General features: G+C 40.6%; 1 protein-coding gene across 4 annotated transcripts in view; it reads right to left on the bottom strand.

Moving 5' to 3' along the window:
* Positions 1–13,493, bottom strand: part of LOC119953359 (scaffold attachment factor B1-like) — a 141,898-nt gene that overhangs the window by 9,367 nt on the left and 119,038 nt on the right. For 2 of the 4 annotated variants that reach the window (XM_038777544.1, XM_038777545.1), the window contains one exon: positions 9,103–9,178. The exons of 1 other annotated variant lie outside the window; for it this stretch is intronic. In XM_038777544.1, the coding sequence (XP_038633472.1) occupies positions 9,103–9,178 (76 nt within the window). Of the gene's footprint in view, positions 1–9,096; positions 9,179–13,493 lie in introns of those variants that run through there. One more of the 4 variants, XR_005458007.1, reaches the window with a different exon arrangement.

The following is a 13,493-nucleotide window of genomic DNA, read 5'->3' as shown; positions in this document are numbered from 1 at the left end:
CTCAGTGAGGTCAAGGAACAGGAGTATATTTTGTTCAGATATTAATAATTAGTTAGTCTTTTGTGATGTTTTATTTTCTTTAATAAATATTCTTTACCAATTGTTTACACAAGTGGACTGGCTCCTCACTAGATTGTACATTGTTCGTTCCATTATTCCAAACAAAAATGCACCAGTAAAAAATACACCACTAAGAACTTGTGTTTCAAGTTATCCTTCGGGTTTTGAGACACTTTCACAGGTAACATCAGTGAGGTTAACAAAATTGGGGGATTTTAAAAAGCATAGTTCCTTTTGGGTGAAGGGGATGTGCCCTTTTTAAAGTTGAGAGAGTGAGGAAGACATGAACCATGTGTTATTTTAAATAAGGAGACTATAAAGATGGTTCTTGCCCAAGCTTATTTGAAAGTAGACAATAAAACCGTAGCAATTTTGAAAAGTGTTCCCAAAGAGAAATTGATGGAATTAGCAGATAAATTGGAACTAGGTTTATCTACAGGGGCCAAGTCAACTGAAGTAATTGAAAGTCTAGAACCCATTTAAATATACAAGCAGCGTCAGACAGACTCAGTATTTCAAAAAGTGGAGAAATTGAATTAGCTAAAGAGAAATTAGAATTGCAAGAGAGAAAGAGAGCTTTCCAAAGGAAAGTGGAAATGCAGAAGTTAACAACGGCAGAAAGAGTAAAGGATAAAGAGAGAAAACATTAAATTAAAATGCAATGAATTACAGCCGGGACAGAGCTGGATGATGAAGAAAGTAGTTTTAGACATGAACCTAGTGTGGAGATGTTGAGATTTGTACAGGCACTTCCAAAATTTGATGAAAGAGATGCCAAAACCTTTCTTTAAGCATCTTTAATAGCTAAACAGATGTAATGGTCACACAATATTTGGACGCTGCTTTTACAAAGTAAACTCATTGGTAGGGCTAGTGAAGTCTATGTGTCTTTGTCAGAGGAAAGGTATGAGGAATACAAGACTGTGAAGAGAGCTATATGGAGTTCTTGAGTTAGAACCCAGACTTACAGACAAAAGTTCAATATGAACTTGAGCCTGGGCAGACTTGTATTTGAAATGGTTAAACAAAGTAATTTTGATAGGTGGGTAAGAGCATTAAAAACAGAAGACATCAAGAAGTGATTTTGTTGGAAGATTTTAAAGTCTTGTTACTGAAAATGTTAAGGGCTCATTTAGAGATATAAAGAGTTAAAATTGCAAGACACGCAGCAGTGTTTGCCGACAATTATGAGTTAGTTCAGAGGTCAAAGCCTTTCTTTCGGCATACTTAAATTTGAGAAAAAAAGAAAATGGGAATGTGCGAGAAAGGGCAGTCACACAAGAGGGGTGGTGAAAATTTCAAGGAGGCTTCACCACGAAATAAAGATGATATTGCTCAGAGGATGATAAATTAGGAAAGTTAAGATGCTTTCATTGTAATAAACTGGGTCACTCCAAGTAGGTATGCTGGGGATTACACAGAAAGCCAGATGGGGTTATAAATCTTAAAACGGGAAATATGAAATCAGAGGCTGGAGGAGAAGATGGTAGGATATACACAGAGGGGTACAAGTAAAAAGTAAGTAAAGTAGCCATTCTCAGATGTCCATAGGTTGATTTCCCCTTTGAGGAAAGTTGACTGGTGGTGATTTGAGGATCATACCTCAGGTGAAGGGAAAAGCTGAGTAGGTAGGGCCTTCAAGAATAACCTCAGCCAGAAGGGGAATTGAACCCGCGCTGTTGGCCTTTTCTGCATCGCAAACTAGCTGTTCAGCCAACTACGCTAAACCTGCCCCCAACAAAGGGAAAGACACAGAGGGAAATAGCAAACAATGAATGAATGTGCGCCCAAATGCTACATGGGCAGAGTGACCAGCAGATGGCTGATGGGGTTCAGGGGTTATGGGTAGAAGGCAGGAGAATGGGGATGAGAAAATATCAGCCATGATTGAATAGCGGAGCAGACTCGATGGGCCAAGTGGCCTAATTCTGCTCCTATGTCTTATGGTCTGTGCAACAGTCACGTATATCCATATGGACAGACTAGAATGGGAAAAGAATATTATAATCTTGAGAGGTGCGAATCAACCCCCTAATGTTTTGGTATTTGTTGTCCAAAAGGAATATTGAAGCAAGAGTTTCTGATCTGCAACATTCATGGCAAAACACGAAAAAATCCATTGGTAAAATAAACATAGCTTGAAGACAGGAGAAGAGGCTGTAGGAATGGTAGAAACATTGCCCATTGCAGGGATTCACTTCATCCTAGGGAATGATAAAACAGGATCACAGATAGTAGTGATGCTCACTGTGGTTGAACAGCCAGTAGAAAACCCAGATGCAGAGGCATTACAAACAGACCACCCAGGGAAGTTTCCCCGAGAGTGTAGTGATGAGGTCACGGGCTCATAAAATAAGACAAAAGGGGAGCGGGTGCGAGTTTAGGCTAAGACAAGTGAGATCAGATTATCTGATACGATCTTTATCAAGCTGAATTAGCAAACAAAGGGAATGAGAAAGATGTGCTTAATTCAAAGAGACAGAATTACAACAGGGTGATTCCAAATTAAAACAAAATTCTCAGACCATTTACTCAGCATTGGAAGCTGTGTCTCCCTGAATGCTAATATGTCCAGGATCAAATACTAACCAGAAAATGGCACCCACCACATGTCAGTACAAAGGACAAATGGGCAAATACATCAAACTGTATTACCTCTTCAGAATATAGGAGAGATATTCTAAGAACCACTCATGAAATTCCATTAGGAGGATATCTCAGAATAAGGAAAACACATGAAAAGATCCCAAAACAGTTGCACCTGCCTGGACTACATGAAGATGTAGGTAACTTCTGTCACATCTGCCAAGTAATAGGAAAACCACAAGCCAAAATAAAACCACATCAAGAGTGCTAATCGACTGTGTAGGACCGTTGTCAAGAATAATGAGAGGGAAATCGAAACTTAACTATTTTGGAAATATCCACTAGATTTCCTGAAACCATACCATTAAGAAATACTACAGCCAGAAGAATGGTAGAGGAATTACCAAGTTCTTTACTAGATATGGCTTACCAAAGATACAAATCAGATCAAGGGTCAAATTTAATGTCCAGATTATTTAGCTTGGAGACAAAACAGTACAACTCATCAGCATATCATCCAGAGTTACAGGGAGCATTAGAGAGGTAGCATTAAACTTTGAAACCCATGATGTGAGCATACAGGCAAGATTATCCTCATGATTGGGACAAAGAGGTTCCATTTTTATTATTAACTATTGGGGATACACCAAATAATTCAACCAGATTTAGTCCTTTTGAATTGGTCTATGGACAAGAAGTTAGAGGACCACTGAAATTAATCCAAGAAGAATGATTAAACCAGAATCCCTAGGCTACGTCTCGAATTTCAGAGAAAGACTGAATGGTGCCTGTGAGGTGGCAAGGAAACATTTAAAGACAGGACTAGCAGAAAACAAAAGCAATGGCTGATAGGAAAGTACAGACTTGTAGTTTTGTACTTGTGTTATTAACCCCGTCAGGTGAACCACAGACAACCAGATTTAGTGGGTCATACCCCAGAAAGTTCAGCAAGGTTAATTATCTCGTGTGCACACCGGATAAGCGGTAAATCACAGTGTGCCATATAACATGCTTTAGTATTGGGATAGAGATGAGGACCAAGCAAGAATTCTTGATAATAACGAAGACGGGTTTAAATTCTGACAGTGACTTTCCTAAAATTCATTTGGGCAATCAGGAAGTCCAAAAATTAAAACAACTGGTTAAGTTATTTTCCAGATGAGAGCCAATGAATTGAGTTACTGCAGTCCTATAAATGTATTTGTGGGGATACATTAGGTGGAAAGAAATAGTAATATATGTAGGAGTAGTAATGTATGTAGAAGTGGGAGACACAGTTCCAACAAAGCAACATCAATATAGGTTAAATCCAGAAGGTCACACATACGGAAGGAAATTGAATATGCGCTCAAAAAAGACATTGAATTGAGTTCTAGTGATTGGAGCTCCCCTATCGTACTGGTGCCAGAACTGGATGGAACACAAGATTTTGTGTGGACAACAGGCAAATAAAGTCACCATAAGGGATTTGTTTCCTAGTCCACATTCGGAAGATTGCATCGAAAGAAAAGTCTAAATTCATCACAAAGATAGACTTGCTAAAAATTACCTTTGACCGAGAGGGCAAAGGAAATCTCCGTATTCATAACGTCAAAGTTCTGTTGCTCAGGATGAAGAACACACCTGCAACTTTTCTGAGACGCACAAATAAAGTGATTAACCATCTGAGACATTTAGCAGTATAAATTGAAGATTTAGCGATGTTCAGTCAAAGTTGGGGAGAACATTTGTGCCTCTTCAAAGAACTGTTTGACCACTTGAAAGTAGCCAATCTTGTCATAATCAAGCAAAAGGCAAATTTGTTAAAGCCCAAATTTCATATCTGGGACATAGTGAAACAAGATGCAAAAATACAAGTCATTTGGGATTTTCCAGAACCCATCACAAGAAAAGAGACATTAAGATTTCTAGGAATGAGCTGATTCAATCTACAAGTTCGTGCCGAACATTAGCAGTGTAGTAGCACCATTCATAGAACCTTTGAACAAGCAGCATTTGAATTTGACAGAGGACTACAAAGCAGCATTCAAACATTAAAAAACTGTGTTAATAAGAAAACCAGTGTTAGCCACATCAAACTACAAGCAGTTTAAACTGGCTATGAATACCAATGGCACTGGTGTGGGAGCCATGTTGCTACAGGAACTTGACATCGAGAGAGCATTGGGATATTTGTCAAGGAAATAAAATGGTCACCAACTGAAAAATTGTACCATTGAAAAATAGACTTGGTACTGGCATTACATTTTGAGATTTACGTTGCCAGTAAACCCACAGAAACAATCATATATCTGGACCATATTCTCCGAGAATTCCTGGGAAAATTGTGATCGGAACATCAGGTCCTTCCGATGGAGCCTGTTGTTATTCATCCGTTTCATTTAAAAATCATTCATGTGGCTCGGAGAGAGAGAACGTCACTGCTGGCGCTTTAGCACGAGTATAAAAGATTTTTGGAAACATTGGGCGTAAATTCTCTGGGTATCATTTTGTTAATGCAGGCTCTTAAATCTTTGTAATGGTTGATAAGGCAGAAGAGAGAAGAAACGATTGAAAAATGAAAGTGTCTTTCAGATTAATAAATTTCTTTTTTTTTTAAATCATAGACTGAACAATATAACTGTTACCATTCTCATTGGGGAAGGAAGCTAGTTGTCCTTCCAACAATCAGACAATCCAGTTCCATCGATGATCCGAACCATGGAGGCCTGTTCCATTTAACATTTAGAAGTGACGGCAGATTGCAGATATTCTCCTCTCTCAAAGATGCAGTTCCATGCCTTCGCTGAACCAGATGAGTTGTTTTCCCAGACTTGGTCACCGAAGTGGTATATGTGGAAACTATTAATTGGATTTGACCTATAGATTTACTAACATTGGATATTGCTTGGGAAAAGGGGTGCCTCAATAAGTTCAGAGAATGTGGATATATTTTGGGAACAAGAGGTAACTGCAGATAAAACGGTGTTTAGTTATTCGAACGCCCAAGTGTCATAATGTACTTTTTTCTTTTACTTTAATAAATATTTGATTGTTTGCCCAACGACTGGACTGGTTCCTCACTGGGTTATACACGATTCCTTGCATTATTCCAAACAAAAATATACCACTAAGAACCAGTGCTTCAAGTTATCCTTCAGGGTTTTGAGACACTCGCAGGTAACATTAGCGGGGTTCTTAACGTATTGCTGCACTGAATTATAATTTCTACCTTTTGGCAACTTAGCCAAATTCTGCTTTGTCAAAAGTGGAATCCATGGATTTGGAGCAAGGCCATACAGGAGATACTCCAGCACGTGTATCACAAACACCAGTGTTTGGGCCGAGGCTGGCGAGGTGGGATGATTCTTGACCCACAAGCTGAAGCGATGTTGAGCAAAGTAGGTACCAAGGGTGATGGGTGAGTAGGTGAAATAACCTGTGATGCTGTTCAATTAAGTTTAGAAACACACTGGGAACATATGAATCATGGCACAACCAAAATGCTGCTGCAGTCGGACAGCACAAGCTTCAGACAGCGCTAGATCAGCTGAGCAACACATTAAACAAATGCCGATTCTGCTGACAAATATTTGAAGGAGTGTTACACAAATCAGCCAACAGCCCAGGTCTGAAGTTGATGACCTAAGCTGCCAGCTGCATGTTGATGGTTTTGCCTCAGCATCTTTGCGTTCCTGACCCAGGGAGTGGGAGGTAGAGCAGGGTCGAAATATGCAGAAAGTAGTGACAAATTGCCCTCTCAAAACTGCTGGCAAGGCAGAGAGCAGATTTTCTGTACCTGCACAGTACTGAAAAGCTTACAGAGCAAAGCATGAACAGGACAGGACAAAGGCTACAAATAGATCAGAACAAACGAGAGGCAGAGCAAATGAAATGCGCTGGGAAGTGGTGCTGAAAAAAACCATTAATGTCCTTTTTCAATGATTTGATTGGCCAGTGCTTTCTCTAATGTACCAATTAGAAATACCGTGGCACTGTGCATTGCAAACTGTCCTTTCAACTCTTCAGGCAATCGTGGTCCGGACTACACCCAAAGGCTTCCAGCGCTGGTAGTCAGGGGACCACACTTTGGGATTGAGGTGCACATCGTGACAAATGGAGGATTTTAGGAATATTGGCTTCTAAATATCGAGGCGCTTTAAGTGGTGTGTTTGACTGCAATGGTTATGCTTTTGAAAAGGATTTGTGTTTTTCAGAGCCTGGGAACTTTTAGGAGCTAGAAGGTAAAATTGACCAGAGGAATGTGTTTTCAGTCTAGGCTAATGCACTGTGATTTGACTTGGGGTGTGGGGCGCGCCCGAGGAGTCAACGTGCTTTCATCCTGCACAGTTAATTTGTTTTTCATCTTGGGGAGATGATGTCACTGTTGGATGGAGTCAAGGAATGCAGAGATAAATTTTGGAAAAGTTTTTGAGGAGTTAAAGGCTGATCTGTCTGACACAGACCTATATCTCACTCACAGTAGGATGATTTGCACAAGAGTAATAATATATGAAGCAGAGCAATCTTCTGAGGACAAGGAAGAAGTTGAAACACACCAGGTGAACTAGGGTTTTGAAGACATTCAGCCAGAATCTGAAGGAGTTCTAACAGGAGCCAAATCTGTTATATAGAACAAGTACTACTCTATGCCATGCTGATTTTAAGATGGATTGAGAGCTGTGAATTTTTCTTGTTGTTTAATGGGGAATTGAGTAGTCGTGTTAAAGGAGTGATTGTATACTGTTCTTTTCACGTGTGAAGTTAAAAAATTTAATATTTTATTCCCAATAAAGTTTTGTTTTAAAAATACCAAATTCTTATTTCATCATGCAATCACTCCTGGAACGAATCATTCTTTATGCAGTGTCTTACAAATAACTAAAATATTGGGTTGCCATCCAGTATCCTAGTCACTATTGGGGTCTGGTCTGGAATGTGGATATATTTTGGGAACAAGAAGTATCTGCAGATAAAACGGTGTTTAGTGCTTCGCATACCCAAGTGTCATAATGTATATTAGTCTTTTGACGTGCTTTTTTCTTTTACTTTAAAAAATATTTGATTGTTTGCCCAACGACTGGACTGGTTCCTCACTGGGTTGTACACGGTTCCTTGCATTATTCCAAACAAAAATATACCACTAAGAACCAGTGCTTCAAGTTATTCTTCGGGGTTTTGAGACACTCGCAGGTAACTTTGGCGGGGATCTTAACGTATTGCTGTACTGAATTATAATTTCTACCTTTTGGCAACATAGCCAAATTCTGCTTTGTCAAACGTGGAATCCATGGATTTGGAGCACGGCCAAACAGGAGATACTCCAGCACATGTGTATCACAATCACCAGTGTTTGGGCCGAGGTGGGATGATTCTTGACCGACAAGCTGAATCAACGTTGAGCAAAACAAGTACCAAAGGTTATGGGTTTTCAGTCTAGGCTAATGCATTGTGGTTTGGCCGGGGGGGGGGAAGAGAGAGAGGAGTTAATGTGCTTTCAGCCTGCACAGTCAATTTGTTTTTCATCTTGGGGAGATGATGTCACTGTTGGATGGAGTCAAGAAATGCAGAGACACATTTTGGAAAGTTTTCGAGAGGAGTTAAAGGCTGATCTGTCTGACACAGACCCATATATCACTCACAGTAGGATGATTTGCACAAGAGTAATAATATATGAAACAGAGCAATCTTCTGAGGACGAGGAAGAAGTTGAAACACACCAGGTGAACTAGGGTTTTGAAGACATTCAGCCAGAATCTGAAGGGGTTCTAACAGGAGCCAAATCTGTTATATAGAACAAGTACTACTCTATGCCATGCTGATTTTAAGATGGATTGAGAGCTGTGAATTTCTTTTCTTGTTGTTTAATGGGGAATTGAGTAATAGTGTTTAAGGAGTGATTGTATACTGTTCTTTTCAGGTGTGAAGTTAAAAAATGTAATATTGTATTCCCAATAGAGTTTTGTTTTAAAAATACCTGGTGCGAATCATTCTTTCCGCAGTGTCTTACAAATAACTAAAATATTGGGTTGCCATCCAGTATCCTAGTCACAATTGGGGTCTAGTCTGGAATCGCAATAAAATCTAGAGTATTACAATTATTTCTGCCTGACAGAGGAAATGGTGTGTGGTGATACTTTGGCATAGTTTGACAGTAAAATTATGGTAAGAGCCGTTGAGTATAATGGGGCACCACGGAAATTGCAATGTCTTATCGAGTCAGAGACCAAAGCTGTTGTGTGAAATGTCTGCATATAAAGTGGAATGGTGTTACATTATAAGAAATAAAATACTCAACACAGATAGAGTTAAATTCCAGTTGTGCTTATCTATATTGCTAAATATTGAATAAAGCACATGGTCAGAAATTTTATCAAATCAGACTCCGAGGATACATGAGTCAGTGTTTTTAATAAGACCTAAGATAACTGATGTTCTTCCGAACTGTAGCCAAGAAGTGATTTCTGTGCTACTTACTTCTGCAGTCCTCCTCCACCTCCTCTCTGCATAGTGTAACCTGTCCCTGATGGGCCAGACATGCCCCGATCGCCACCTGCAACAACAGTGTGTTAGTAACCAAGCTTTCACACACACAATTAGTCATTCAAAAAACATGCAAGCACTTCAGGGAACATACAAGGCCAGTAAATCATCAATCACACCCAAATTAAACAAGGTCAAACAAGATCTCTGAAATCATTATGGTAAAAGAGATTCCAGTTGGGTGTTTATTCTGTGCATACATCAGAGCAGCATAGCTTTAATTAGTATGACCATGCCAACGTGACTTGGCAGAAGGACAATCATGCACATGACTGCTACTTGCTGAGCTATACAATCTGCACAGCTACACCAGTTACTTTTGATCTGAAGTTTAAACGGTTCAGTGCCTTTCCCTCTGCAGTCAGATGAGTGGTTATGAATATGGGGTGTAGAAATAGGTGATTTAACTATCTTTCGTCATTCCATTTCCTTATCAGTTGGGGAGGCAATGACACAGTGATATTGTCACTGGATTAGTAATCAGAGACCCAAGACCGGGGACCTGGGTACAAATCCCACCGCGGCAGATGGTGCAATTTGAACTCACTTCAAAAATATCTGGAGTTAGGAGTCTAATTATGACAATATTGCCTATTGTAAAAACCCATCCGGCTCACTAATGTCATTTAGGGAAAGAAAATGCTGTCCTTGCATGGTCTCCAGATCCACAGACAAGTGGTTGGCTCAAATGTTAGGGACAGGCAATAAATGCTGGCCAAGCCAGCGATGCACACATCCTGTAAATGAATAAAGTAACTCAATATTATACGGGAAATCCTTAATGAAATTAAAATCGCTTATTGTCACGAGTAGGCTTCAATGAAGTTACTGTGAAAAGCCCCTAGTCGCCACATTACAGCGCCTGTCCGGGGAGGCTGGTATGGGAAGGCTCATCTGATTTACCGGTTGGATCTGAAGAGTAAGTAATGTGTGCACATTGCAGGAAGGGTGTGAGCACTGCAATGAATTTACTGTGAAAAGCACCTAGATGCCACATTCCAGCACCTGTTCGGGTGCACCAAGAGGGAGAATTCAGAATGTCCAATTTACCTAACAGCACGTCTTTCGGAATTTAGCATGGCCAATCCATTTAACCTACACATCTTTGGGTTGTGGGGGTGAAACCCATGAAGACACGGGAAGAATGAGAGAACTCCACACAGTGACCCGGGGCCGAGATCAAACCTGGGTTCTCAGTGTCGTAGGCTGCAGCGCTAACCACTGAGCCACCCCTAGGAAAGGCTTTAAATTGGACACCATACCATCCACTTGGAACACAGTTCCCTTTCAGATGGATATTGCCACTGTTAACAGTTGACGAGTATGGCACACAAGACAACCCATCAGGAAGATTCAACCACCACATGTTTGGTGATGCTCAGTGAAGAGGGCTGGGGAAATAGAGTCAAGAGATGAAAATCAATTTCCGCAATAAACTCTTGCAGATTTTCTCCTGATCCCTTCAACAAGTTAGCTCTAGGAAGCCATTTCACTGATGACAAACCACTGGATATACCCAAACTAACCTCAACCCAACGTCCCAATTTCTTTACATACAGGATCGACCACATCTATTCTCCGAACTGGCCCCAAGGTCACTAACAACTTCTCATTTCACCTGACTTATTGCATCAACCAAAAAATTCATTAAACATTCATAACTAAGTGGAACACAGAACTATGCATTTCAGGAAGAAAAAAAATAAACACATGGTAGAATGGGTTAGAAGGACGACGGGATGAGATGAAGGGGGTGGCATATTAATACTGGCACAGATCATTTTGGCCAACGGCCTGTTTCTGCAGTAGACTGTGAGGTAATTCTATGTTTAACATACTCTGCTGTCGCTGCCTCCTTCCCTTTCAGTGGACTGACATTTTGTTTCATTTGACATTTATGTACATGTACATACAAAAGCACAAAAAACATCTCGCGAGTTTTCCAAAAGTACCTCCCACAATATTGGATCCAAATATGGTAATCCATTTTGGGCAAACAAGGATAGAGCAGAGTACTCTCTAAATGGAAAGAGGTTAGGTACAGTGGATGTCAAAGAGACTTGGAGCGGTTCAGGTGCATAGGTTCTTAAAAATGTCAGGAAGAAATGCAAAAGATAAATGAAAAACGTTAATGGAATGCTAGCTTGTATATCTATAGGACTGAAATATAAAGACACGGGTTATGCTGCAGCTATACAAAATCCTGATTCGACTCCACTTGGGGTACTGTGAGCAGTTCTGCGCACCACACTAGGAAGAATATTTTGGTCTTTGAGGGAGTGCAAATTAGGTTTACAAAAATGACACCTGGATTACAGGGGTTGAGTTACGAGGAGAGATTACTCAAATTAGACCCGGTGTTGCTAGAATTTAGTGGTGTGATCTGATCAAAGTATTCAAGATATTAACAGGGAACAACAACGTAGGTAAATACAGACTATTTCCACTGGTTGGAGATTCTAAAAGTAGGTGGCATCGTTTAAAATCTAGGCCTAAACCATTCAGGAGAGATGTTAGGAAGAACTTCTTCACTCTCAGGGTGGTAGAGGTTTGGAACTCTCTCCCACAAGCGACAGTTGAAGCTAGATTAATTGCTTATTTTAAATCTGAGACAGATTTATGTTAAGCAAAAATATGGAGGGATATGGGCAAAAGGCAGGTATATGGGGTTAGGTCACAGATCAACCATGATCTCATTGAATGGCAGGACAGGCACGAGGGGCCTACTCCAATTCCTATGTTCCTGATTCAAGGATGCTGTTCTCCTAACAGGCACATTTTAAAGCTTTGTCTTTTTTTTAAATACCCATTCATTGCCCGTTTATGAACTCTACAATTCAGGCCAAACACTTCAGCATGTAACCATCAACTGCTTGTATTTCCGTGACCGCTTTGGTGCAGTTAAAAAACTTCCTGTGACACTTAAATCTGACAGAGCCAGATACAGCAATATTAGGATAGGTGAGCCCGAGCTTGGGTAGAGGGGTAGACATTAAAGGAAAGCAAGGGAGAAAGGCGGAGTGCTATGGGATTTGGATAGGGGGGGGGGGGGGGGGGGGGGGGGGGGGGGGGGGGGGGGGGGGAAGAGAGAGAGAGAGAGAGAGAGAGAGAGAGAGAGAGAGAGAGAGAGCTAGAACACGCTAACTTGGGCTAGAACACACCTAACTTATGACCCACAACTGTTCTTCACAAATACACCAACAGACCTGAACATATGTTCAGTTGAACAAAACAAAAGGTGACTGGGAACAGTTCCAAACAAGTTTTTTTTCTGTAATGCACTCAAAATTGTTACACCAGTTGCATTCATTTTTCTTGCATTAGTTTGGTGAGATGTTCTGAATAAAGTCCTGATCTAAACATACTTAAGTAGAACTATTTGTAATACTAAGTATTGCAATAGATATTTTTGAACAAAATAGGGCAGCACGATAGCATTGTGGATAGCACAATTGCTTCACAGCTCCAGGGTCCCAGGTTCGATTCTGGCTTGGGTCACTGTCAGTGCGGTACTGCACATCCTCCCCGTGTGTACGTGGGTTTCCTCCAGGTGCTCCGGTTTCCTCCCACAGTCCAAAGATAGAGTAAGAAGTCTTACAACACCAGGTTAAAGTCCAACAGGTTTGTTTCAAACACGAGCTTTCGGAGCGCAGCTCGTTCCTCAGCAGTCCAAAGATGTGCAGGTTAGGTGGATTGGCCGTGATAAATTGCCCTTAGTGTCCAAAATTGCCCTTAAGTGTTGGGTGGGGTTACTGGGTTATGGGGATAGGGTGGAGGTGTTGACCTTGGGTAGGGTGCCCTTTCCAAGAGCCAGTGCAGACTCGATGGGCCGAATGGCCTCCTTCTGCACTGTAAATTCTATGAAAATGCACAAATTGGTTCAGTCTTTTCTGTTTGGTGTATTTCCTCTCATTTATGACTGTAGAAACCCAGATCCTAAACAATGGTGAGTAAAGATTGAGAAGAGCTGTTTCTCCCACCTTAAATACACACTGTCTTTTATATATTTATTTGTGTATAAAAATGAAATTTATCAATTAGCTAGATTGTATATCATAGAAACAGGCTTTTCAGCTCACCCAGTCCATGCAGTCCTGTGGTGTGTGCAGAGAAAATACTCTTTACTCAGAACAAAAAAATGTAACTCATGGTCTCTGGAAGACCTCTTTCCAAATGTTTTCAATGAAGGTCTGCAGCAGTATGTTAGTAGAGGTAGAAACCCTCAACTCATTTAAAAGATGGCTGGATATGCACCTGAAGTTCAGAACGTTCAGGGCGACAGATCAAGTGTTGGAAAATGGGATTAGGGTGCATGGCTCGTTTCT

The sequence above is a fragment of the Scyliorhinus canicula genome, chromosome 18, assembly GCF_902713615.1.
Source record: "Scyliorhinus canicula chromosome 18, sScyCan1.1, whole genome shotgun sequence".
Classification (NCBI taxonomy): domain Eukaryota; kingdom Metazoa; phylum Chordata; class Chondrichthyes; order Carcharhiniformes; family Scyliorhinidae; genus Scyliorhinus; species Scyliorhinus canicula.
The sequence above is the reverse complement of the archived record's forward strand: the minus strand, read 5'-3'. Positions and strand labels throughout refer to the sequence as shown.